The sequence below is a fragment of the Barbatula barbatula genome (genome assembly GCF_947034865.1).
Source record: "Barbatula barbatula genome assembly, chromosome: 18".
Lineage (NCBI taxonomy): Eukaryota > Metazoa > Chordata > Actinopteri > Cypriniformes > Nemacheilidae > Barbatula > Barbatula barbatula.
In genome coordinates, this window is record NC_136781.1 from 2311964 (window position 1) to 2337061 (window position 25098).

General features: G+C 41.8%; 2 protein-coding genes across 2 annotated transcripts; one reads left to right on the forward strand and one right to left on the reverse strand.

Annotated features, from left to right (window-relative positions):
- The first annotated feature begins 186 nt into the window (after positions 1-186).
- atg2a (autophagy related 2A) lies at positions 187-17295 on the forward strand. Its single transcript, XM_079480173.1, has 42 exons — positions 187-724; positions 2468-2630; positions 2940-3089; positions 3577-3679; positions 4026-4167; positions 4298-4519; positions 4748-4850; positions 6295-6468; positions 6575-6717; positions 6814-6889; positions 6977-7229; positions 7298-7439; positions 7533-7631; positions 7750-7917; positions 8012-8276; positions 8367-8454; positions 9119-9287; positions 9373-9515; positions 9607-9755; positions 9845-9999; positions 10139-10289; positions 10433-10617; positions 10689-10769; positions 10852-10958; positions 11048-11140; positions 11226-11296; positions 11445-11521; positions 12337-12507; positions 12585-12711; positions 12790-13013; positions 13118-13347; positions 13420-13555; positions 13626-13832; positions 14406-14507; positions 14598-14682; positions 14776-14929; positions 15018-15087; positions 15174-15256; positions 15372-15493; positions 15680-15834; positions 15978-16130; positions 16325-17295. The coding sequence occupies exons 1-42, from the start codon at positions 554-556 to the stop codon at positions 16559-16561; spliced, it is 6099 nt and encodes a 2032-aa protein (XP_079336299.1). The 5' UTR covers positions 187-553; the 3' UTR covers positions 16562-17295.
- Positions 17296-18011: 716 nt separating this feature from the next.
- LOC306907795 (uncharacterized protein) lies at positions 18012-23260 on the reverse strand. Its single transcript, XM_079480174.1, has 8 exons — positions 23094-23260; positions 21576-23021; positions 21360-21499; positions 21081-21282; positions 20891-20995; positions 19480-19664; positions 19267-19408; positions 18012-19127 (listed from the first exon to the last, which is right to left on the reverse strand). The coding sequence occupies exons 1-8, from the start codon at positions 23134-23136 to the stop codon at positions 18496-18498; spliced, it is 2895 nt and encodes a 964-aa protein (XP_079336300.1). The 5' UTR covers positions 23137-23260; the 3' UTR covers positions 18012-18495.
- Positions 23261-25098: the final 1838 nt, after the last annotated feature.

The window sequence follows — 25098 nt, forward strand, 5'->3', positions numbered from 1 at the left end:
ATGATGATTGTACTATTTTCAGGTATGTATATGACACTTCAAATAATCTAGCTTCTATGTGAATCTCTAGTAAGAAATGTCCATAACATTTAATCCAACAAACATAACTGTTCAGTTGTTTTGGTGGCTTGACCTTCCCAACATGGCGGCCTCGCAGCGCATCTTCCGACGTCGCGCTGACGTCATGACGCTACTCGTTGAGTCCTGGTATGAAAACAATAAACAACGTTGCCTCAGAAGAGCCGAAGAGGACTCGTCGCTTATTTCTCTCACATATGCGATCAAAATAAGCAACAGAGCGTCTCGTTTCAACGCAAATAATCGTTTTTTAAAGGCGCTCTGTTCAAACCCAGGTCCAAACGCGAAGACTCCGGGGATTTTGGTGTCAAAGGACAGGAAGTTCGACGGGTTCGTCCGCTCTTGTCCACCCCAGCTCGCGTTCACTCTGTAATTCTCGTCTGCACACACTACCGAGGGCCCTTAAATCTGTTATGCAGGGCTGGTCTCTTGTTTCGCCACCTCTCAGCTCCCTCTCCCCGTCTGTCGTGGCCCTATGTCTCGGTGGCTCTTCCCATGGTCGGGCTCAATAAAGAAACGGGCCTGTCGGTACCTCCTGCAGCACTACCTGGGCCACTTTTTGGAGGAAAGACTCAGTTTGGACCAGCTGAGCTTGGACCTGTACAATGGCAGCGGTGTCATTCGGGAAATTAACCTGGATGCTTGGGTAAGTGAGACCAGTGATGTCCAGGCCAGCTTCTGTAGGATATGTCCACCATGTGCCTCTCATTTACCCCTGCCACTGTTTCGCAATATCTGGAAACATTTGAGATCAACACAACTTTCAAGTTCACACTGCTGAGGAAGTTGGTGTTTCGATCACATTTGCTTTCACATTCTTTGTGTCTCATCGTTTAGCTGTTTGTGTCATCTGTCACAAAATTATAAAAGTATTTTATCCAAAGCAACTGGCACTGTCGTACTATTTATGTTTGTACCTTCTGGGGATTCAAACCCATAACCTTCAGGGGATCAAATCCATGTGCTTTCGAATCCGTAATCCCTGAAAACCTACTTAATGACCTTTGGGGGACTCAACGTGTTTGGATGTATAACCCCAGGGACCAAATTCATTACCTTTTGAGGGTTTCGAACTCAAAACCCTGTGTATATTTTTACCTTCTGAATTTAACGCTGAATATCTATAACTTCTGAATCTAACTCGTGTGTTCGAACCCCATGACCCTTCGGAATTAAACCCCTTGCGTTTAGGGAATTCAAACACATGTGTGTTGGAACTCATGACCCCTGGGAATCAAATTTATGACTTATGGGGGATTCAAACCTAAAATCCTCTGTATCTCATTGCCTTTGGAATATTCAAACTCATGTGTTCGAACCCATTTTGTTTGGGGGATACGAACCCATGAACCATGGGAATCAAATGCATGACCTTTGGGGATTCGAACTCAAAACCCTGTGTATATTTTTACCTTCTGAATTTAACGCTGAATATCTGTAACTTCTGAATCTAACTCGTGTGTTCGAACCCCATGACCCTTCGGAATTAAACCCCTTGCGTTTAGGGAATTCAAACACATGTGTGTTGGAACTCATGACCCCTGGGAATCAAATTTATGACTTATGGGGGATTCAAACCTAAAATCCTCTGTATCTCATTGCCTTTGGAATATTCAAACTCATGTGTTCGAACCCATTTTGTTTGGGGGATACGAACCCATGAACCATGGGAATCAAATGCATGACCTTTGGGGATTCGAACTCAAAACCCTGTGTATATTTTTACCTTCTGAATTTAACGCTGAATATCTGTAACTTCTGAATCTAACTCGTGTGTTCGAACCCCATGACCTTTCGGAATGAAACCCCTTATGTTTAGGGAATTCAAACACATGTGTGTTGGAACTCATGACCCCTGGGAATCAAATTTATGACTTATGGGCGATTCAAACCTAAAATCCTCTGTATCTCATTGCCTTTGGAATATTCAAACTCATGTGTTCGAACCCATTTGGTTTGGGGATTCAAACCCATGACCCCTGGGAATCAAATTCCTGACCTTTGGGGATTCGGACCCAAGACCCTGTGTATTTTATTACCTTTTTATTATTCTAACCCATGTGAGTTTAAACTCATGACTCCTTAGAATCAAATTCATGACCTTTTGGAGATTTAAAGCCTATGTAACCTATTACCTTTGGAATATTCTCCCACATCTCTTCATACCTCGGAGAGTCAAAGCCATTGGGGCGATCAAACCCAAAGATGTTTGAACTATGTAGAAATCGAACTCATGACCTTACAATAGAAAGCTATTATCTTTTGAGCTACAGGAGCAACAACATCCTTTCCTTATTTCAAAGCCACCACTTCTTTTGGCATGATGTTCTGTTTTGACCTGGCATGTTGTCCACCTTTAGATGCTCTAAATGAAAATCTTCTCTTTCAGGCGGTGAATGAGTTTTTGGAGTCTTTAGGTGCTCCACTAGAGATTGTCGAAGGTTTTGTGAGCAGCATTTCGGTGACCATTCCCTGGGCGGCACTTGTGACGGACCACTGCACCCTTGAAATCACTGGACTGCAAATAACATGCAGACCCAAATACAGAACAAGTAAGTGTCTAGCGTGACACAAGAATGTAACCACATATTCAGCTCTTGGATGTGCCAAATGTAATGATTTAAAAACCATTAAACCAAACCATTTTTTGGTTAAAATATTCTCGTCAATCCCTCTTCACTTAAAGCGATTCATAGACTTCTTGAAAAGCAGTGACGTTTATCAAAACATGCTTTGTTTGTTCAAGTATCCTGTCTTGGGTTAACCAATGGCGTAAGTTTGGGGCGGGACTTATATATTTTTCGGTAATGTCCTCCTCAGTCTCTACAGTGTTTATGGCTCATTAAAATTGTCTCTGTTAGATGGGAGCTGGGACTCCCAAGGGTGGTCCTCATGCATGACGTCCAGCATGCAGCTGGCCCAGGAGTGCCTGAAGGACCCACCGGAGGCGTCCGAAGAGCCACCTGCTCCCCTGGAGGGGCTGGAAATGTTTGCACAGACCATCGAGACGGGTGTGTTTCAGTCAACTTAAGACTTGTGTTTATTTTGGATATACTGATCTGTTTTAGTCTTAAATTGTGTTTTGCCTGTATATCACAGTTGTTATTGATTCAAGGCAGTCTTATATCTAGTTTCATGTTATTTACGTCTTCATGTCTGAAGATTAATTGTTAAACAAGACATTGATAAATATAAACCCAGACGATAAATCAATTTTTAGCTATTAAAACTGAGAACATTATCTTGTTTTATTGTACATCTAGACATAAATGGATATTATATATGATTGATGTTAGACAGTGAACTGAAGTTATATGGCAAAAGTGTAGTGCTCAAGAAATACAATTATTTAACCACAGAATGCCACTATTGACCACTCTGTGTAATCTTTTCATGACATACTAATTCCTGATGCCCTGTTTTTTTAGATATCAGCATTACAGTATTGTATTACAGCCTGTCAGTCCGTGTATTTTGTATTGTATTTGTCTTTTGTAGTCCTACGTCGAATTAAAGTCACCTTCCTGGACACCATAGTGCGAGTAGAACACCATCCCCTGGATGCCGAGACGGGGATTGCCTTAGAGATGCGAATTAAACGGTCAGCATATACATTTTTCCACACATGCATCTGCAGTGTTTGTTTATTTATGCTGTATAATATATTGGGAATGTGTCATTTTTTTAGATTGACCTTGGCATGCTTTCTTGGTAAAACAAATTCTCTTAATTGGTCAAAAAATGTAAAAGAAAATACTGTATTCACATTCATTTTGTTGGATACTTTTCAGGCATTCTTTTAGTGGATCCACCGGTTCAACTGAAAACACTTTGATGACATACTCACTGACACATAGTCTCTCATAAACACACACCTTCCCAGAATATGCTTGTTTATTAGTGACTGAACTGTGTTGTTGCCCCGGTGGGGGTTTGTGGTACTGCAGGGTTGACTATTGTGATGAAGCTGTGAGAGACTCAAGCCAGACAGTGCCTGTGGACATCCACCAGCCACCAGCTTTCCTGCACAAGATCCTTCAGCTTAACTCTGTACAGCTGCTTTACGAGACCCTAGGAGGATCACAGCAGGTCAGGGTCAGAATATCAAACTTTGGGATATAAATATAAAAGTTAGATTTTGGTGTGGCCAAATGGTTAAGAATCCTGGTAACCCACAGATTGCAGGTTTGGTATTGACTTAACTGATTGTGTGTCACAGGGGCTGATTCATTCTGATGTTATGATGGGCAGCAGGGAGGCCATGAAGACGGAAGAGAAAGATGAAGATGAGTGTGATGAAGATGTAGAGGATGCCTCCAAACCTTCTCAACCATTGCATCATACCCAGAAGCCCCCCGAGCCACTGCTGATCGGGCAATGCTCAGGATTCATAGAGACGACGGTCAAAATTAAACAGAACGAAATGTTGCCTGGACCCAAGGTTTGTGTCGGACTGAGAAAAAGCATTTTGTCTATTCCTAAGTGCTATACATAAGCGAAACAAAATAAGTAAATGAGAATATTTCGTTTAAGATTTGATCAAATGATTCAACATTTTGCTTCGGTGTGCATGAGAGATCACATCAGTAATGCCTAAAATATCTCCGGTTTGATTTCAGTCCAGTAGTTTCAGTCTCCAAGGGTCTGATTTATGTCTCTCTTTTCATAGTTTGAGCTGGACGGTAAGGTCGGTTGCCTCCACCTGCTGCTGTCTCCAAGTCAAGTGACTGACCTGACGGACCTCCTGTCTGCCCTCTGCATTGAGACGTCAGGTACCCACGGCGTTCAAACGGTCATCAGCACAACGTTTCTTCATCTCTCGCAAAAAAATCTGATGCTTTGATGGCTTTTAGCTCAAGCTTATTTCTTTGCTTCTCATTTGCAAAGCTGTACACATCAAAGTTCAATTCACTGTAATAAAAGTGCTTTATACATTTTCTAAAATGTTATGAGATGACAAGATGAAGTTATTGATGTTCACGTTTAATCTAAATGCCCGTTCACACCAAGAATAATAACTACATAACTAGCTACTACATAATGCATTCCCACAGTTTCATAAACACGTGAGCCCTTGTAATTCAAATGGATTTTAATTGGCTGTCAATGTTTTGTCCTTCACAAGCTTAAAGAAATATTAATCATAATTAATTGTCTGTATATTTATAGTTGGGCAATTCCATGCAAATGTCAGCCTTAAACGGTACATCATTTTTAAGGTCCTACTTTGGTTTAAGTAGCTTCCGAAACAAGTTTATGTACATAGAAGGTGTAAAAACACTATTATTTCGTAATAATAGGTCATTATTTTTACCTTAATTCTTGACTGACTCTCAAATGATTTGTTCCGATATTCATCTGTCTAATCCCCTCCTTTCCGCTATCCTAGTCGGATGTGATTGGTCAGATGGTTTAGACAAGTTAAAGTGTTTGGGGGAGAAGAGTGAAGTTTTCACGAACAGTCCAAGCAAAACCTAGACGGGGCCTATATGTAGTGATGTAAATCCACGTGACTCAGAGTCGACTCTCTTTTTTCCAAGCCAATAATTTTGTTATCATCTCACCTTCGGATTTACAACTTGGCAGACTTCTTACTTTGAAACACGGCAATATTACACACTGAATGAAATGTGATTTTCATGATCTCATGTTATGTACTCTTTAACATGACAGATGTTAGAGATTTTCACCATATTGATAGGTCCACTGTCAATAGTCGGTGGTTTAAATACCCATGTTAAGTCTCTCTTAAAGTTTGTATAAACCGTCCTTTCGGATTAGACGTTTAACCGAGGTCCCTACTCCCTGTGGTCATTAAAGATCCCACGACACTAGAGCCATACCTTCTGTATTTGTTGGTTATTATTGCTTTGGTCAATTCACAGAAATCCCACAAATGATGTTGTGCAGCCTTTTTTGTCACAACCATAACGCATACATTTTTCTCTCTTTTAAAATAAAAACTTGTGCATAGACATTTTTCTGATGTCAGGACTCATTGGTGCTTTTGTAAAATATAAACAGATTCAACATATGTATAATAAATGCATTTGATGAGAATTGATATTTCACTTTTTTACTGAAAATGGCACATCCATAAAGCGGAAAAATGCCCGGTAGTTGTTCTTTTACATTTAGAAAAGTTTTTTAAAACATGAAACTTCCTATGAACAGGCCTTTACTGTGTTTCATTTTTTATCGTTCTGTTTTTGTTAGAAGGCAGCAGCAGCGGTGGTGGTGGGGTGTCCGGTGGAGGGGTGTCCAGACCTCTGGGTTCTGATGATCTGCGTTTGATTGAAGAAGATCTCAGTAAACAGCTCAGTGCAGAGATAATGGACAGAGACCTGGAACTGGACGCAGAGCCCTACGTCAACACTATGGAAAATGGAGGCGAGTACAGAAAAATAATGTCTGGTTGAGGAAATTGATTGTGTTTGAATTGGCATACTATCTGTGTTTGTTATGTTTTAAATGTGACTGTTCTTTATTTCCTCAGAGATGTTTTACTCCATGGGTCACGGCAATATGACCAGCAGTGTGTTGTCCACACGCTCTGGCAGTGAATTTTCAGACAGTGACATGGAGTCATCCATTCAAAGTCAAAGCAGCGTGGCCCAGTCAAATCCTCTGTCTCAACAGGTCTGTTCATCTAGAGACGTTTATTCTGTTTATGTGGTTGTGTTTGGACAGCGTGTGATTGGCTTGTTCTTTTATCATATCATATTTAACCTCCAGGGAATGCTTAACTGTCCTCGTCGTTATCCTGTACCAGGATCCTTAACTAGTTTACCACAATGTAGCAGACCCTCAAGTATGGATCCTTGTTTTAAACATACACACACTTTATATAACTTCTGTGTTGTTATGCGGTCAGTCAACTTGTTTTTCTTTCTTCTAGAACGTTCGTCTCGTGGTGGCCAATCAGAGCCAATGAAACCAGACTCGTTGCTCCGCCTCTCGCTGGGCGGAGTCACGCTGACTCTGCTAGAGCAGGAACCGCTCCCCGGTGCCGACGGGTTCTCCTCATTGGCTGAGGTGTCGCAGGTTTTTTTCCGGGAGCTTGCGTACTTTAAAGACAGCATGTTCAGCGAGAGAGACTTCCAAAATCTGCGCGGGAGCTTTGCTAAAGCGTGTCCTCACTCTCACATCAGGTACAGCAGGATGCTCATTTACTGTGTATGTCTGCATGCATATCTTCTGATTCTCCTCATGCCTCCAGGGTGACCGGTGCCGCTGTGCAGCTAGCGTGTGAGATGCGTAGCGCAGGGCGACACACCCGAGCCACGACCTCTGATCTCTCCTTCAGCAGGTTGGAGCTACTGGAGTCCCTGTGGGATTCTGGTGGTCCGCAGTACACAGAGGTACACGCTACATCTCGGCAGCTTATCAGCTTTCAGACAGATGAACGAAGTAGCTTTGTTTCGCATATTTAATCATACGTTTTGTTCTCCCAGCTTCTGCAGTTCCAGTCAGCTGGTCACTTCACGATGGGTGCGGCTGCCAGACCGTGTGCTCAGTTCCACCACAGTCTGTGTGAGAAGCAAATGCGCAAGGTAACACAATTGTGTGACCCATATGTGACAGATTATCAGACAAAATATCAAACCCCTTTTTAGTATGAATTTTATATCAGTATGTATGAAGCTGTTTTTCTATCTCTCTGATGTGTAGAGTGGAACCAGGAGACGTGTGGTCCGCAGAGACAGTTCTCTACAGGTTGAGCTCGGAGAACTCAGCTCTGAGTTGGACTTGGATATTCTGTGCCGACTGGAGCACATCTTACAAGCCTTGAGTCATTGTCCAACACCACCCCAAAGAACCAAAGCACATGCACCAGAGGTCACTAGACTTTATAGCTTAGAAATACTAACCAGTTCTTCTTCCTGACCTGTAATTTATTTGGTTAAATGCTGATGTTTAGTTTGTCCCGCAGTCTCAGTTGTTAGAGCTTCACTCTTCCCTGGCACTTCAATCTCCTCACGCTGTGCTGAAGGTGCGTTTCCCCATCCCTGACCTTCGACCCCTGGGTCTGAGGAGACCCCCGGGTCAGCACGCGGTGCGCAGTGAGATCCTGAGCTTGCAGATCTCCAACCTGGAGCTGAGGTCCCAGCAGGGGCCAGATGTTCCTCAGGAGGGCCCAAGCAGCCCTGGAGCCAAACTTACCAAACTGCTGGAGGCCTGTTTTACAGATCTACACGGTCAGGAAACGCATACGTGATTTCAACATGGTCTTAATAAGCTTGGGAGAAAAGTGGTTCATTTGGAAGGTGGTGTTGTGTTTGTTTTAGGAGTGTACGAGGATTGGGAGGGAGAGGCATTTCCCTGTATCTGTGTACAGAAGAGTCCAGATCCACAAAACCCAGACGCCATGCCCAGGTGAGAAAGTGACTATTTGTGTTTATTCGTTTATATTGAGTAAATCTGATCAAATATTCCGGTAGCATTTTACAATAAGGTGCTATTAGTTAATGCATTAGCGAACATTATTAATCCTTTCCATGTTCACCATTACACGTGCAGTTAAAGCTCATGTTTGTTCATGCTGCATTAACCAATGTTAACAGTGAAAACGTTTGATTTTAATAATGCATTAAATGAACATGAATTCATATTAGTAAATGCTGCAGAAGTATTGTTCATTGTTAGTTCGTGTCAGCTAATGCATTAACAAATAGCACCTTTCTGTTACCAATATTTCTTTGGACACGTTTGGCATGTTGTCATTTTTTTCAACAGAATATTTATAATAAATAAATAATGCAACAATAGCATTATTGCAGCAACAACATTAACGCAATAATGCAACAAAATAAATGATACATGTAAAACAGCAAATAGTTTTCTGTTAGGGTTAGTCTATAGTACCTTAGAAAGTCAATCTGGTCTCTTGTACAGAGGAGACATGGTCAACGCCTCAGATTTGCCTAAATTTGATTGGGGAAAGACTGAAATCTCCCAAATTTTATACAAATGACATTTCAAAAATCTTTTCAAATGTAAAAAATGTGTTTTGATGTTCAACCGTTGGTGTCGTCTGTAGGATTCAGGTGCGGGTGAATGAGGGAGCAGGGTCTGACAGCAGAGGCGCGTGTGAAGGACTCAACACAGATCTGGGTCTGGCCTCCATGTCTCTGGAGAATCCCTGTGAGCTCAGAGAGAAGAACAGCTCTCCATTCTCATCCAACCGCACCATGTTTGAGACGGAAGAGGTCTGGCCTTTGTTTTTTCTCATTCGGTTATTTACAGCATCTATTGTCTTCTCTCCATCATTACACCTCTCTCTTTCTGTCTCAGATGGTGATCCCAGCTGACCCAGAGGAAATGAAAGAGTTTCAGTCTCAGTGTATATGTCAGTGTCAGTATGTGGTCGATATCACGTTTCCTGTAGCTTTTATTTTCCTGCCCAGCAAAGAAGCTTTCCAGAGCATCTACAACAGGTAGAATCAATCAGACCAACACGCTGATGTCAAAAATGTCATTTTATTTTCAAACAGTGTATTTAAACACATTCTCTTTCTCTTCTGCCAGGATTAATAATGATCTTTTGATGTGGGAGCCTCCTCCCGTTCCTACTCCCCCAGCACCCTCCTTCTCTTCACGAGGTGCCCGTAGTCCCTCTCACCAGCGTAGACAAGAGAAGGACGAGTTTTACCTCTGTAAATCCGCCTTCAGACTTGGTCAGTCTCAGAGTCATATTTCAATGCATGACATGCTTTATTTTCAATAAAAAACGTACCCTGATGTTTTGTGTTTCTTCTTATTGTAGACTCTGACTCTGAGGAGGAGGAGCCTCAGTTTTACTCTGCCAGCCAATCAAAGAGAAGAAAACAGTCGGAGCCTCAGTCTGGCCACGCCCTCAGTCTGCTCTGTTTAACTGTGTTGATTGGCAAGGGTCGCCTACAAGCCATGACTGACAGCAAGGTCAGGAAACGCTCAGAAAATCAGATTACGTCGCTGCTTGAGAATTATGAATTTGTTTTTCTAGTCAGCAGCCAAAGATGTTAGAAACTGTTTTCATATTCCTAAAGTGGCAAATGTCGTGCTCTTCCCCCGTTTGTAGAACGAGGCCGGGCGTAAAGTGGAACAGTGTCATGGAGAACTCATTTTGGACTTGGAAGGGGGGAAGATTTTTAGTGTGACGCAGCACCAGAACAATCCAAATCTTAACTTCCTGACCATAGAGAGCAGAAGAGTGGAGCTCTATCATAAAGGTAACCTGTGAACGAATAACTAATCAACCAAACATTTATAATAATGCATTTTGGCGTGTGATACAAATGGATATTTCACATAGCAGGTTTGAATTTTGATCTACATTTTTCAGACTCGTAAATATTGTGGGTTTTTTTTACAGCGGAGGTCCCAGACTCCCCCATCCCCGCGAGATTAGAAATGCCCAGATTCACACCACCAGGTCATTTGGACCCTACCATTTACCCCACGGAGGTAGGGGTGAGCAGCGTCAGTGGCAGAGAAACCAACATCCAAATGCTATCGACTGCCATCAAAATCACATTAGACCTGGAGAGAAATGTCAAGGTTTGTATTTTACCGTGTTTGCCCATCAAGATGATTTATGTGCGTCTGTGACCCTCTTCGTTTCGCTTCAGGAGTTTCTGGTCGCGTTGCGACTCCACGGTGCTACTTTACGACATCACATGGCATTGACCAATCACAGCTGGCATGAACAGGTCGGCTGTCACGTCACATATAAAGTTGACATCTTTGTACAGCTGTGTCAGAATGATCTAATGTGCATGTTTCTTCATGCAGATAGTTGATTTCCTTGACGTTATAGATGATGATATTTTAGGATACTCCCCACCTGCCGTCATCACAGTTCTACACACTCACCTGGCCACCTGTGCGGTTGACTACAGGTGTCACAATACCCACGATAGTAGTTTATCAAATATCCCTACATGCATTTGAAAGATGATGTCATTTTTCGGTCATTTCTATCCTTCAGACCGCTTTATCTTTCTCTGCGAGTTTTGTTGACCGCGGAGTCCTTCTCTCTGTCCAGTAACATCATCGTGGACACAGCGACCTTTCACCTCAGGTACTGGCGACCCGTTTGTGATCTTGACAGATCTACTGAGGATTTAGTTTTTTGTCAGATCTAACTGCTCTGTAATTCCTGTTAGGTTTATCTTGGATGACTCTGCGTTGTACCTGTCGGATAAATGTGAAAGTGATACAGTGGATTTGAGGCGAGGTATGTTTTCACTTACTAGCAAGTGATTCGCTTCTGAATGAATGTTATTATTGAGCAATATTAAGTGAAAATTGATTAAAATGTCGAGTTTTCAAAATGTGAGTTTTTATGAAGGCTTCATTTAATGATCGTTTTCTCTCTCTTCTAGATTATGTGTGTGTGTTAGACATTGATCTGTTGGAACTGGCCATCACTACATGGAAAGGAACAGACTCCAGTAAACTGGTTAGTGTCACACCATCACTCACATAAACCGTTCTATACGTTTGAATTACTTACAGTATATATTCACAGTGTGCTGTCAGTATGTCAGTGTTATAAAGGTATTGGACATAACGTAAACATGAACATTATTCCCTTCAACGTCAAGACTTTGAGTTCAGATCTGTAGGTGTTTACTTATCTGTCAGCCTTTTTGCACTTCATTCAAATCACACTCGGATGTGACAGACTTTTAAAACACAAATTTCTTTATTCAACAAGGTAATGAAATCTTAACTTTGTATTTCCTTGAATAGTCTTTTAATACATCATCTAAAAATGACACTAAATGGTCTACTGCATTTCTTCTAATGTTTCACATTTTCTTTACGATCTAAAGTTTAATATGCAAGTCAATTTGCGAAATTCGAGTAGTATTTTATATGTCAGTGTTTTGGTGTAAATCTTACATAATATTTTCAAAATCTTCGTCGCCTCGTAATTTTAAAGTTCTGTCTGAAGTTAAATTATTCACATATTCTTAATTGCTAACTTTTGTGACGTTTATTCTGTAGTTTCATCTACGAAGTCAAATGGATGCAAAGACTTGCAGTTATAATTCCAAGGTGTCGATTTGTCAATATTGTAATTCGTCAATATTGTAACATGCAACCAGTTCCCTTTCTTAGTTGTAGTTTACTGTAGTTGTTCTGTTTTAAAACTGTCACTTAATGACTAAACTAAATACATTTTTAATTGATCACCCACAAATCATTTCTGTCATGATAACTCTTTTATGTACAGTTTTCTCAATCATTTTCTTTTTGTGATATTTCCAGACTCAGCCGCTGTTCGAGCTCCGTTGTTCTAATAACGTGGTTCATGTGCACACCTGCGCAGACTCGTGCGCTGCTCTGGTTAACTTGCTGCAGTATCTGGTCTCTCAGGGTGACCTTCACCCTCCCCCTCGCCACACGTCCCCTACAGAGATCGCCGGACAGAAGCTTCTGGTGAGATTGGCGTGCCACCGTTTATTTTTGATCTTCAAACTCCTGCTGTTTGAACTCGAGCCGTCTGTTTCTCCCAGCTGTCAGAAAGCCCCGCCTCCCTTCCGCCCTGCCCACCAGCGGAGACAGCAGAGATTAACCAATGTGATCTCACAGATGCCTTGATTGACACGGAGAGAATCCCACACGAAGAGAATCAAGATTCAGGTGAGACTTTTGAGTTTTAATGCAGACGCCTGTAGCAGTATGTGTGTAATGTAATATTTATGTGTATTTGACAAGCAGGCTCCCCATCCATCCGACGAGCCTCACCTGTCTCGGTCTACCTGTTCCCGGGAGAAGCTCCTAAGCCCCGCCCATCTGTACTGGAAGGGGAGGAGTCTGATCTTGACGGACTGGTGAGCACAGCTATGGAAGTTAATCCAGATGTGATGTCAGAGGAAGGCTCAGAATGTTCCACAGATAATGATGACTTCTGCATCCTTGAAGCTCCTGGGATGGGCATCCCGGTCTGTATCCGTAAATCTTTTCTCTATACACGACTTTCTTTAATCGTCTTGCTTTTGCCTTTTATCGAATGACTTTTTATCGAAATGTTCTTTGTCTCTGACAGCCTAGAGACGGTGAGCCTGTGGTGACGTTGCTCTCTCAGGGCCCTATAAAGGTACGTGATGGGTATTTCTCACGGCCACGTGGCAGTTCGGATCTGCTGCGAGCTCCCGCCCGCTTTCCAGTGCCTCAGAACAGAATGGTGCTCCGAGAAGTGTCCGTTATCTGGCACCTGTACGGTGGAAAAGACTTCGGGGGCAAACCCAGCTCTGGTCACCCACAGCACAGTCAAAAGTAAGTTTCAGGTCACAGCCTTGAGCAAATCACACGTTACAAACAAGTCATTGAGATGTTTGTGTCTGTCAGGGTTCGAGCGGCCACCCCCGGAGCACGTGGGTCTCCGTCTCGTTCAGCTGGACCCTCACGTCCTCAGAACTCTTGGCGCTGGGTTGGTGGGAGTGGGAGGCAGCACACGCTGCTCATGGAGATACAGCTGACTAAGGTATATCAGAGTATGTGATGGAACAGCTGTGGGAGACTGGAAGATTTGTTAATACTTCCTGTTTCTTTAGGTCAGTTTCCAGCATGAGACGTACCCGGTGCCTGCTGTGCCCGGTCAGGACGCAGAGGGGGCGGGGCTTGGCGAACAGCCTTTCTCCCGTCAGGTGTTTATAGTTCAGGAGCTGGAGGTGCGAGATCGATTGGCTTCCTCTCAAATGAACAAGTTCCTGTATCTGTACACCAGTGAGAGCATGCCACGCAGAGCACACTCCAACATGGTGAGCTGGGCTTCACAACATTTCTTTCTCTTTATTTTGTTTTTTTTCTTCAATGATTTGTTTTTTTTCTTTTCATTCTATATTTATTTATTTTTGTTCCTTATGTTTATTTCCTTATTTTATGTAGTCTCTATTATATTTTTCTTTTTTTATTAATTCTTTCTTTTTTTATTTGGTCGTTAGTTCTTTCTTTGTATCTTCATTTATTGTATTATTTGATTTGATTTGATTTATTCTCTGTCAGATTTTCTCAGTTTTTTCTTACTTTCCCGACTTGAATTTATTTTCTTTCTTTCTTCATTCATTTATTTTAACTGTATTTATTTTTTATTCTTAATTTAATTTGTTTTTCTTTTATTTTTTCTATATTTATTTTCATTTATTTATGATCTATTGAAATTTTTGTTTTAATTTTTTACTTATTCATTCATTTTTATTATTTCCTTCTTTATTTGTATCTTTGTTTAATTATTCTTTATATATCATAGTTTTCTTTCTTTCATTTATTTATTATCTCTCTCTTGTGTTGTTGACTGTAGCTTTGTTTCTTGTTTGTGTTGTGCCGTAATGTAGCTGACTGTGAAAGCACTTCAGGTGATGCCTGAGTCCGGTCTGGGCGGTCCAGAATGTTGTCTCCGAGTGAGTCTGTTACCATTGCGACTCAACATTGACCAGGTACACTGCACTCCGTCACGTCGTATCCGTCATTATTTATATTTCAAAAGAGCTCGGTGCAAGTCACATAATAATGTTTATATTTTCCAGGATGCACTTTTCTTCCTAAAGGACTTTTTCAGTAACTTGGCTGCAGGAGTTAATCCATATCTACCCGTCGACCCTGCAGCTGAGGGTGAGTTTAGATCAGGGAATCCCAAATGTGTTTATAAACAAAGAATTTAAGCCAGTAACCTAACGTGTGATCTTCTCTCATCTGTCTTTCCAGTGAGGACTGACACTCCTCAAAAGCATCCAGACGACACAGATTCCGTCTCTGGATTGGGTCCTGATCTCGCTGCATCAATAGAAACAACCTACAGTGAGCAGAGTTCCTCCTCTGCCGGCTCCTCCTCTTCCTCTGACCAACCAATCTACTTCAGGTATAAGATCTGACAGACATCAAACCACATCAGAGTATCCAATAAAACGTATTAATCATAATTATATCCTCTTACACTCTTTCTGTAGAGAGTTCCGCTTCACCTCTGAAGTTCCCATCTGGTTGGACTATCATGGAAAGCATGTGTTCATTGAGCAGGTTTGAACATCAACCATAATGCAAATGGGTAACTCAGCAATATAGTTAAGGTTAATAATATTAAATATCATGCTGTTGTTTCGTAGGGAACGTTTGCGGGCATTCTGATTGGCCTGGCTCAGCTGAACTGCTCTGAATTGAAGCTGAAGAGACTGTGTTGTAGACATGGGTAATTAATCAAATCTTAAAAGCGCAAACCTTTGTGAATTACTGCAACGCCGCAGCTAATCTCGCACAGCCAAATATTCACCTTAAGAGACTTACACATGACTCAATTCTGTCAGGCTGTTGGGTGTTGATAAGGTGATTCAGTACGCTGTGAACGAGTGGCTTACTGACATCAGGAAGAACCAGCTGCCGGGGATTCTGGGAGGTGTGGGGCCCATGCATTCTGTCGTACAGCTCTGTGAGTACAGGTCTTTTATGCTTGTGTGTACTGTAGTGCTTTGTTGTTCGTAGCAGCGATGTAGAACAAGAGAATGTGATATTTCACGTCATGAGCCCTTTAAGAGAAGTGCATGTCAAATATATTCATGACAGCAACAATACGGACAAAGAAAGGCATTCTTGTTCTTGACCTTTCACTCTGCAGTTCACGGCGTGCGGGATCTCTTCTGGATGCCCATTGAACAGTACCGGAAGGACGGCCGCATTATTCGAGGGCTCCAGAGGGGGGCAGCATCATTTGGCACGTCGACAGCTTCAGCTGCCCTGGAGCTCAGCAACAGACTGGTGCAGGCAATTCAGGTGTGCACACATCCAAATATAACTTCCCAGTGATACACCTGTAAAAAAGTGACACATTATTATATATATGATGTTAGTTACGGAGACCTGTGGTTGAGTGCCTTTACTAACTGAAAGCTCTATTTTTCTTGTGCGTTTTCAAGGCCACTGCTGAGACCGTGTATGACATCTTATCTCCGACCCCTCCTCTGACACGTTACATTACAGAGGGACGGCCCACCCAGCGTCCCAGACGCACCCCTCAACCAGCTGACCTCAGAGAGGGTGTGGCCAAGGCCTATGACACCGTTAGAGAAGTACGTTTTTGTATAATCCATGAGATTAATAATGAGATAAAAACGTATTTTGACTGGTTTTTATCTGCTTTAGCTATTCTGCCATTCATGCTAGTAATCTCACAAGCGGCTGGTTATTTTGCTTTCCTAAACTTTTAAACTGTTTTATGATCCGTCTGGTATTCTAAAGCATATTGTGATCTTGGCTTTCACAGGGAGTGATCGACACAGCTCAGACGCTGTGCGATGTGGCATCTCGCGGGCACGAGCAGAAAGGTCTTCCGGGTGCAGTGGGTGGGGTTTTGCGCCAAATCCCGCCCACCGTCGTCCGCCCCTTAATAGTTGCCTCGGAGGCCACTTCCAACCTGCTCGGAGGCATGAGGAACCAAATTAAACCGGACGCGAGGAAAGAGGACTTCTTGAAATGGCGCACAGAAGACGGCCAAGAATGATTGACGGGGGTTGACGAAGTCAGATTTTTGTTTGTATGAATGAAGTGTGAACGAATGTACGAGTATTAACGTGAGTTTTTGGTCATGAGCACAAACACAAAAACGAAGGACAACAAAGGAAACTAGATTTTAAAGTGGCTTCCACACAGTTGCACACTTTGTTTTGTACGATGCTAATGGTTTTACACTGCGCTAGAAGCGGAGCTCTCAAAGCGAAGATCACCCTCATCTTGATGTGTTAAGTATGCAATCATATCAGTTTGTTACACTGTTTACCTGTGAGCTCCAGACCAGATGTTTTTCCTGCTCAATCAACATTTGGCCGAATCTTTATTTTCTCTAAGTATTACAAACATAAAGTTTAACAAACGTTTTCATAATCTCTGATTTAGGTAAGGTGAAAATGATCATTAAATGACTTTATTGAGGTGGCCTTACTATATATATTGATTCTAACACGAGTGAAATGATTCTTTGTCCTGTGATGTGTCTGTTTTCCTGGTGTCCTAGTGCCATAATTCTGCTTTATTGACATTATAAACACTTTCAATATAAGTTTCTCTTTGTTTAAGCCTTTCTGTGTCTCTATCTCAGTAATGTTTCTCTTGGTGAGAGAAACTCATTCTTGTTCATTTTTCACAATGGGATCATGTTGTCTTTCTTCATGTTGTCATATCGCTTATTGCTCCCTGAATTCTTTGTAAGTCGCTTTGGATAAAAGCGTCGGCTAAATGTAAATGTTTTCCTCAAGGAAACATGTCTAGCAAACCTTTCGCCCCCGAAATCAAAGAAAAAAGTCAAACGAAATGATTTGTTCGATAATAAACACTTTACATTGTAAAGATTGTGTGTCATAAAACTAATATAACAAACATAGTTTATTTCTTTTGAATATTTTCAAAATGATTCTTAATGCAGTAGTACAAGATTTTAATTTGTATCAATTACTGGAACGCGAAATCAGCAAAAGGCAGAACAGCATTTGTTTAGTTTTTTCTTCCATCGCATTAATGAAACTGTCATGCAAATGTTTACAACGCAAAATAAATTGTGAAAATACACCTTGCTTAAAGCAAAATTTAATTCTTATTTTAATTTTGGCTTAACATTTGGCATAATCTTGACAAGTTTACCCTTTTTGCCAATTTCCCCAAAACCATACATGCTTGCTTTCATTTCTTTTGATGCCCATTCTCTCTCTTTTATTTCTGTTAAATGCCTACCGTGTGAGGGAAGTGAGATTTGAGATATTTGTGTTATTTGTGTACAATGTGTGATCTGAGTGGGTATGTATGAACATGCATGTTTGTGAATCGATGGTTGTGACAGTGAGATGACTGGCCGGCTATTTGATTCATAGTTACCAGTGTACGTTTACTTCTGTAATTATATTGATATCATACGCTGAATTATCTGTATAGTACCAAGACAATGTGCAAACAAATTAATACAAAACAATAAAATTGTGCATTAGAACAATTCCTGGTGTACATGATATCCACAAGGGTAAGAAATGTATTTTCTTTGTAAGTTTTTTTTTATTGAAAACATCATTAGATTTATGTCAAATGTTCGTCTGATCTTCTTTGTGCAGTATCAAATGTGATGATTTATTGACGTGTGTTTATCAATCACAATTTGCAAAAACAGAGTCATATTTTTTATATTTTATGCGCTCCAAGTAATATCAATCAAACTGCAGTTCGGTAATAATAACTCCAGAAAATACAGCTTCAACTAACTAAACTAAAAACATAACTTAAAATTGAGATAGAAGTTTTAGCAAATTAACTCTTGATTTGTGCAAAACATCCTGTATATGGACAATGCAAGTAAACCAAAATTTTCAACAACAAATCAAACAAAACCTTTCTATCCAGTGCACAAATGACCTCGTAATAAAACAAAATAAAGTTATAAACACATCCGGTAAATCACTTTCTTTGAACATAACTTAGATTGACTAAACACAGATCGCCCATTCTGTTGATGACTTTATTATTCTGGTGTTGATTATAATGATGAATGATGTTCCTCATTTGAAACATCTGTGTTGACGGTGACCACATCTTTAAAAAGTAGCCGTTTTGCTTGATCTCAGCAAGCAGCTGCTCTAAAATCTGCCGGTTCACCTTTCCAGCCAGTTGAGGCACAGATGTAGGGTTCCTCAAAACATCTCTGCAGTCCTTGGGATTTCCTTCAGGAATCTGGTCGTACAGCACGTAATGCTTAGAAGATCCTGTAACTGGATGTCCATGAAGATCCGTCACCTTCTTCCTACTCTGGAGCCAAGGTAACGACACGTGCAGCTTTCCTCTTCTGGCCAGATCTATATTGACTGGTGTGGGTTCCGCTAAGCATCCGTCATACGGAGAGATGGGACCCTGTTCCGGTGCTCTCAGATTAGTGTGTTTCGCCAGATCATCCGCAAACTCGTAAATGATGACATTGGGCATGTGTTTCCATGACAATAATAAATCGGCGAAGTCTTGAGGGCTTTCAGCTCGGAGATTGTTTCTCAGACTGTACACAACCCCACAGGGACACATGATCACACACCAGCCACCTAATGCACAATAGAAACAATGAAAGGGAGATAAGACGGCGAAAATAAAATTTCAATGCGTGGAAGTAATACGGTATTGCGAGTTGCAATATTGCAATACTTTGAATATATCTTGTTCTTTAACAAGAAAGCAGCTCACCAGCAGGAGTCCAGATCTTCTCGAATACTTTTTTATATGTTGGCTTGGATTTCATTTTACTTGACAATCTAAGCAGGAGGTCGCTGTGAGATCCAGTGGAGTCCAAACCGCAGTCTGTGCACAAGCTCCTTATCACATCAACCTATCAAAAAGATCATTTCATTAATGTTAATGTTCACTCCAAATATTTAGTTTTGAACTCTGAAAACAAACCTTCTGCTTGAATAGTTCCTCCGCGAGTCTGTCTTCTGAGATCAAGTTCTCTGAAACTGAATTCGTGGAGTGAACTTTCTCAAACTCTGTGTTGAGCACCGTGTCCGAGAGCCGTGTGTTTCTGCCAATCCAAGGGGCCCAGAAGTGCAAAGATGGAGGAACTACAAATGGGTTATGAGCATCACCTGGAACATGATAAAGAACAATAAAGATTTTGGATTTTGGTTCCTCAAAATATTTTTCCAGAATTTTCTATGTATTGTGTTCAGGTAAAATGATCGTTTTTGTATCTCCTAAAAAAGGACAATAATTCTCCCAAATTTCAAATAAAATATTATTTCTGTTTGCATTTATTTGCAGAAAGTGAAAACTGAAGAATCATGTAAGAATAACAGAAAAGATGGACCTCAAATACAGCAGAGAAAACATGTTCAGGGACCCGTTTCAATAAGGAGGTTCAAGCAACACGGAGTTAAAATATGAACTCGGAGTTGATTTACTCAGATAATCTCTACTCTTGAGTTTTCTGTTCCAGAACAGCTGGTTTCAATGACTTCAATCCACTCTGAGTAAGTTTACTCTACGCGCGTTCATCACGGCTTTAAAAAGCCATCATCAATTGAGCGAAGATAACACGATTCGCCAAGGCAACGCCACGTGACAAAAGTGCTCCGTTTATTTCTCGCCAGTCGAATTGGAGGCACTATATATATATATACACACACACACACATTTACATGTTGTATATACATATATATATATATACACACACATATATACCTAAGATTTTTGTCATGTAGGTGCAATCCTTCTGCAATAAAAAGAACATGGCAGCAGCTGAAAATGAAATATAAAAACATCATTCAGTCCGGTGAGTTTAAATGCTCTTGCTAGTAGGATGCCTGACTGGGACATGTTTGATATATTTAATAAACTGGCTTTGAAAGTTATGAGGATATGAGAACCGAGCACTGTGGCTATAGAAGACAAAAAACTGTCCATGCTTGCCCCTGCTCCGGCTATGTGTAACGGAGACCAGCTAGTGAAGAGTCGTGCAGTGTGTAAGCCTCACTCCCAGACCAACAGAGATGCTCTAGGGCTCATCGTTAGAGTGCCTGTCTCCCATTCGGACCGACGTCGGTTCGAAGACCGCGCGAGTGGGACCGGTTACATGTGCACCCAATCACATTGGGAAATCTTTATATAAAAAGTATAAAATGTATAAAAAACAAACCCACAACCTTGGCGTTGTAAACGCCGTCCTCTTACCACTGAGCTACAGGAAAAAAATAGTTGTCACGAGAACAATTGTATAATTATATTTTAAAGTTTACCAGAAGAAATAACCTGAATTTCAGAAGCCTAAATATGCATTATTTTACTTTTTTTACAGTAACTATTGTGCACATACTTTCAAGAAATCCTTGAGCGATCATCTCTTTAGACACGGACTCCCAGAATTTTTCCACATTGATCTCTCCTTTGAAATTCTCTGGCGGTTCTTCAATGTTCTTCACTGAAAACACAATAATAAGAGCATCGTGTTGAAAAAGGTCCAAAAGAAGAACACAGACAAGTGAACGTTTTTAGAATCGTCCTACCTGAGGACTGCACAGCTTGCCTGTGTAAACCCATAATGACCACCGGCGGATGATCTCCACAGGAGACACATGAGAAACTGTACTCATGCTCCGTAAGAGCTTCAAAGTGTAAGTATGCACGCAGAACAGTGTCCGGCGGTGGAAACTCCACACCCGCCATGAGCTGCAAAAACTCCACCGCTCTGCTCACCGAAGTGTGGACCTAAAAAATGAAGACTTCAATTTTTAAAAAAATGGTTGCGTTAATTTTTGTTGAGTTGATGTCAGACTACATGTTACCTGCAGGAGGTTTCTGAGGGTCAAGCACAAAGGTATGTCCAGGATGATGTCATCGTTGTAGTTATGAAGGCCATCTTTCCATTCTTGGTACCGGTAACACATTTCACACTGTGGGCACTGCTTATAGTAGGTGGCGACGTCTAACATTTCAAACCAATCAATACATTAGATGGCAATACAGCTATACACGAGCATCTGAATCATTTCTTCTCTTACCTTCAATGATGCGCCAGTTGGTCAGTATTTTTGACGTTTGTGTTATCAGGGTAGGCTCACCAAGAGGAACGGCTTCTGGGCATCTCTGACATACGCTTTCATTTGGACAGAGGCTTCTTGGGTAGCTCGTCTCTGTCGACAGCAGGCGAATATTCTCCGGTAGGTCAGCCGGTATCTTCTTGTTCTGGAATACGTAATCTACTAAGTTTTCCAAACGCAGACCAGTTGGCGGATACACGGTCTCATCGTCAGAGTCATCCATCCCCTCCAAATAATAGTCAAAATGGTCTTCCGTAAGCGATTCTTCAGCCCTCGGGGTCGGCTGGAACAGCTCGCGATGCGTCTGGAACAGATGCCACTGGGCGACGTGTTTGTGTGTACACGAACGGCGCACTTTTGCACAGGGGCAAAACCATTTGTTCAATTTCGTGTTGTATACCACCATGACACGACACAACTGACTGTGGTGGTACACGTTGGGCTCGAAAACCGAAATGCATCTCTTCGTCGGTGGCACGCCAATCGGGGTGTGGACAGAAAGGGGTGCGCAGTGACTTTCTGCAAGCTGCCGCTGAGCGAGACACATCTTTTCTGTTTCCTCATTTATCCATCTCATTCTGACCATCTCGGTTAAAACTTCTTCTGTCAGCGACACCTCTTCAGCCGAAGACTTGCAGTACGTCACAGATCTGATGTGCTTGCACTGATAAGACGGCAGGCCGCTGCTCTGAGCGAGCTCCATGTTTGTCTGACACTCACTGGAATCGCACAGGACTCTGTGAGTTTCTCCCCACGTTTTGTACTGGACGTGAAGCGGCACGCTGTGTCCCTTTGCGGTTTTGCGAACTGCGAACATGCCGTTTGTTTTATCAATACACTGGCTGGTAAGATGGGACGTGGCATTAATGTCGTCCATAGACCCTTCGGTGTGTTTGCGGTCTATATGCTTCTGGAGGTTGCATTTATTCATGAGGGCATTGCAAATCGGGCATCTTTTTTTGACAACAGGTCGCACGCGAACCTTGCTCGAGTAAACTGCAATGGCTGGTGGGGTCTCCGCCGGGGTCAATGGGTCTATTGTATTCAAGTTCGCTGAGGAAGCTTTCAATAGATTGCTGGAGATTGACTGCTGGACGGCTGGAGCGGTCACTGTTTCCGTGGAGGTTAATGAAGCTATTAAACTGTTGCTGGAGGCAGGGGACTGTTGGACGGCTGGATCGGTCACTGTTTCTGTGGGGGTTGATGATGCTTCTTTGGTCACGTGTGACGTTGCGGCTGCAGTGGCAGCCGCGGCTGATCGTTTTTCTGCAGCTACTTGCTGTTTTTGTTTACAGACTTGCAAATGGTTTTTAAAATCATCTCTCCTCAGGACTGTGCTCTTGCAGTACACGCAGTGATAATGAAGAGACCGTCTACAGCCCAATCCACATCTGTGAACAATGAAGTCTAAAAGAAAAAAAGGAACTATACATCAGGGAAATATTGTACCGCGATATATCTAGCAAGTCATGCTCATACCTTCATGGATGATTGCTTTTTTGCAGTGACTTTTGAGATGCATTTTTAATTTCAAAAGTCTTGTTGGTTTAAAGATGTTGCTTGCACAGAAGGGACAGTGGAAACTGTTGCAACATTCTTTGCATTTCTGCAACTGAAGTGCTTGTTTTCCTTGTTGAATCGTAATGTGTCTCTAAAAACAGGGGGAAAGAGAGGAACATAGAGTTGCATAGTTTACGCAGCTTTGAGCAGTGGCGCCCCCAGAAAATTTTAATAGGGGTGGCCACTAGAAGGATACAGCAAAAACAAACAAAAAATACTGTGTAATGTGTGTTATACTTGTTTACGTTTGTTTCTAGTTAATGTAACAATATGAATTTAAAGCTGCAGTCAAACATTTTCCAAAATCAATTTGTCGCGTGTGAAGATACAGCCGGTCCCAGATCGTTTGGCACTTGCACTGACTGAGCAGTCAACGACCGATGCAATAGGAGAGGGGGAGCAGTTTTTTGTGTGGCTGCAGCGGGTGTTGCATTTTATTTCACTTCACAAACTAATGTGAATTTACATGATGTATTCAAATTAATAGTACCCACTGCAAAATCACACTGGGGTGGCCATGGGGTGGCCAGAGTTTATACAGTGGTGGCCGTGGACACCCCTTTGGGGCGCCCCTGGCTTTGAGAGCACTAAAATACAACATAGTGCAAGTGCTACTGGTTGATCCACAGCTCTCGAGACTATTGTAAGTCATTGCCATTGACATCATCAATATTCACCCCAATGCATAACTGGATGACGTCATTAGAACAGAGAATGTGTATGCGACTAAAAAGGCGCTGCGCAGACAATCGGAGTATGACATCGAAGTGCCGCGAGAGCGCTTGGGAAGCTGAAGTCTGCGCTCGTTGTTTTATCTTAGCTTGGCTTTAGGCTTGTTTGAGATGCGCCTTGCCTCGCCTGAAATGTAGGTGAGAGTAGGCGGCTGCAGTAAGGGGAGGGGTCAAAAAAGACCTTTGAAGTCGGACACTTCGTGAATCTCGCTGTTGTGTCGCTTGTAAACGTGAACAGTGGAGGAGATCGCGTTCGCGTTTTTTATCGCAGACGAAGTGGATGTAATCGAAATACCACTGTTTTTACATGAAGATGGTTACAATAATAATCACTGAATGTACTGTGAAATAATGTCCAAATAAACAGCTTACACAACAACATGTAAGACATTTTCAAGGATTGTATGAACAAATGGTAAATGAAGAAAATTGCAAGTTGCTTTTGAGAGACAGAGGTCATAACAAATGTTTATAATATTTAATAACAAGCAGGTTTCTGCCACCATTTCACGTCCATAGTATTTTTCCATACCATGCAAGTCAAAGCTGTATTGTAGCAAACATTCTTCAGAATTTCTTCCCTTGTTTTAAGACCCAGACATTTCTCAGATGAAACCACACAAAGATGAGGCATAATGTCTAAACAGTCCATTTAGATATGTATGTGTGCATGTATATTTTTAATGGATTCATTTATTAATTCACACAAACATAAAATAGAATAAAGTGAAAATTACAACAAGGAAGAATTCTATTGAAGAGAAATATAAAATAAACGCATGTCCTAATTCTTAACTTCACTGGGCGTGTTTTGTTTTTGTTTCGTTTGCATGTAAATATAAATAAACAGATGGGTAATTTAATTCTTAGAATAAAGAGAAAATGCATCAGTCGACATTCTCAGCCAATGAGCATGAAGCTGTGTCGTCAGTCAGTCGTTTCCCATCATGCTTTTGAATAGCGCAGTCGGAGGAGAGCAACTGCGCTCGACTGCTCAATCCGACACAGCCGCCTCGCCGTCGCGAGAGTTTTTTTGCACACGTCAGCATGACATCAGAGCAAGGCGGACGTAACTCGGACACTTTTCTAACCGGCATGCAGCTCGCGGTGATCACCGGTGATCGGTTCTGCGCAGATTTTGCTCATCTCAAACAAGCCTTTTGTATTCTTAAAATACAAATACATGGATCACG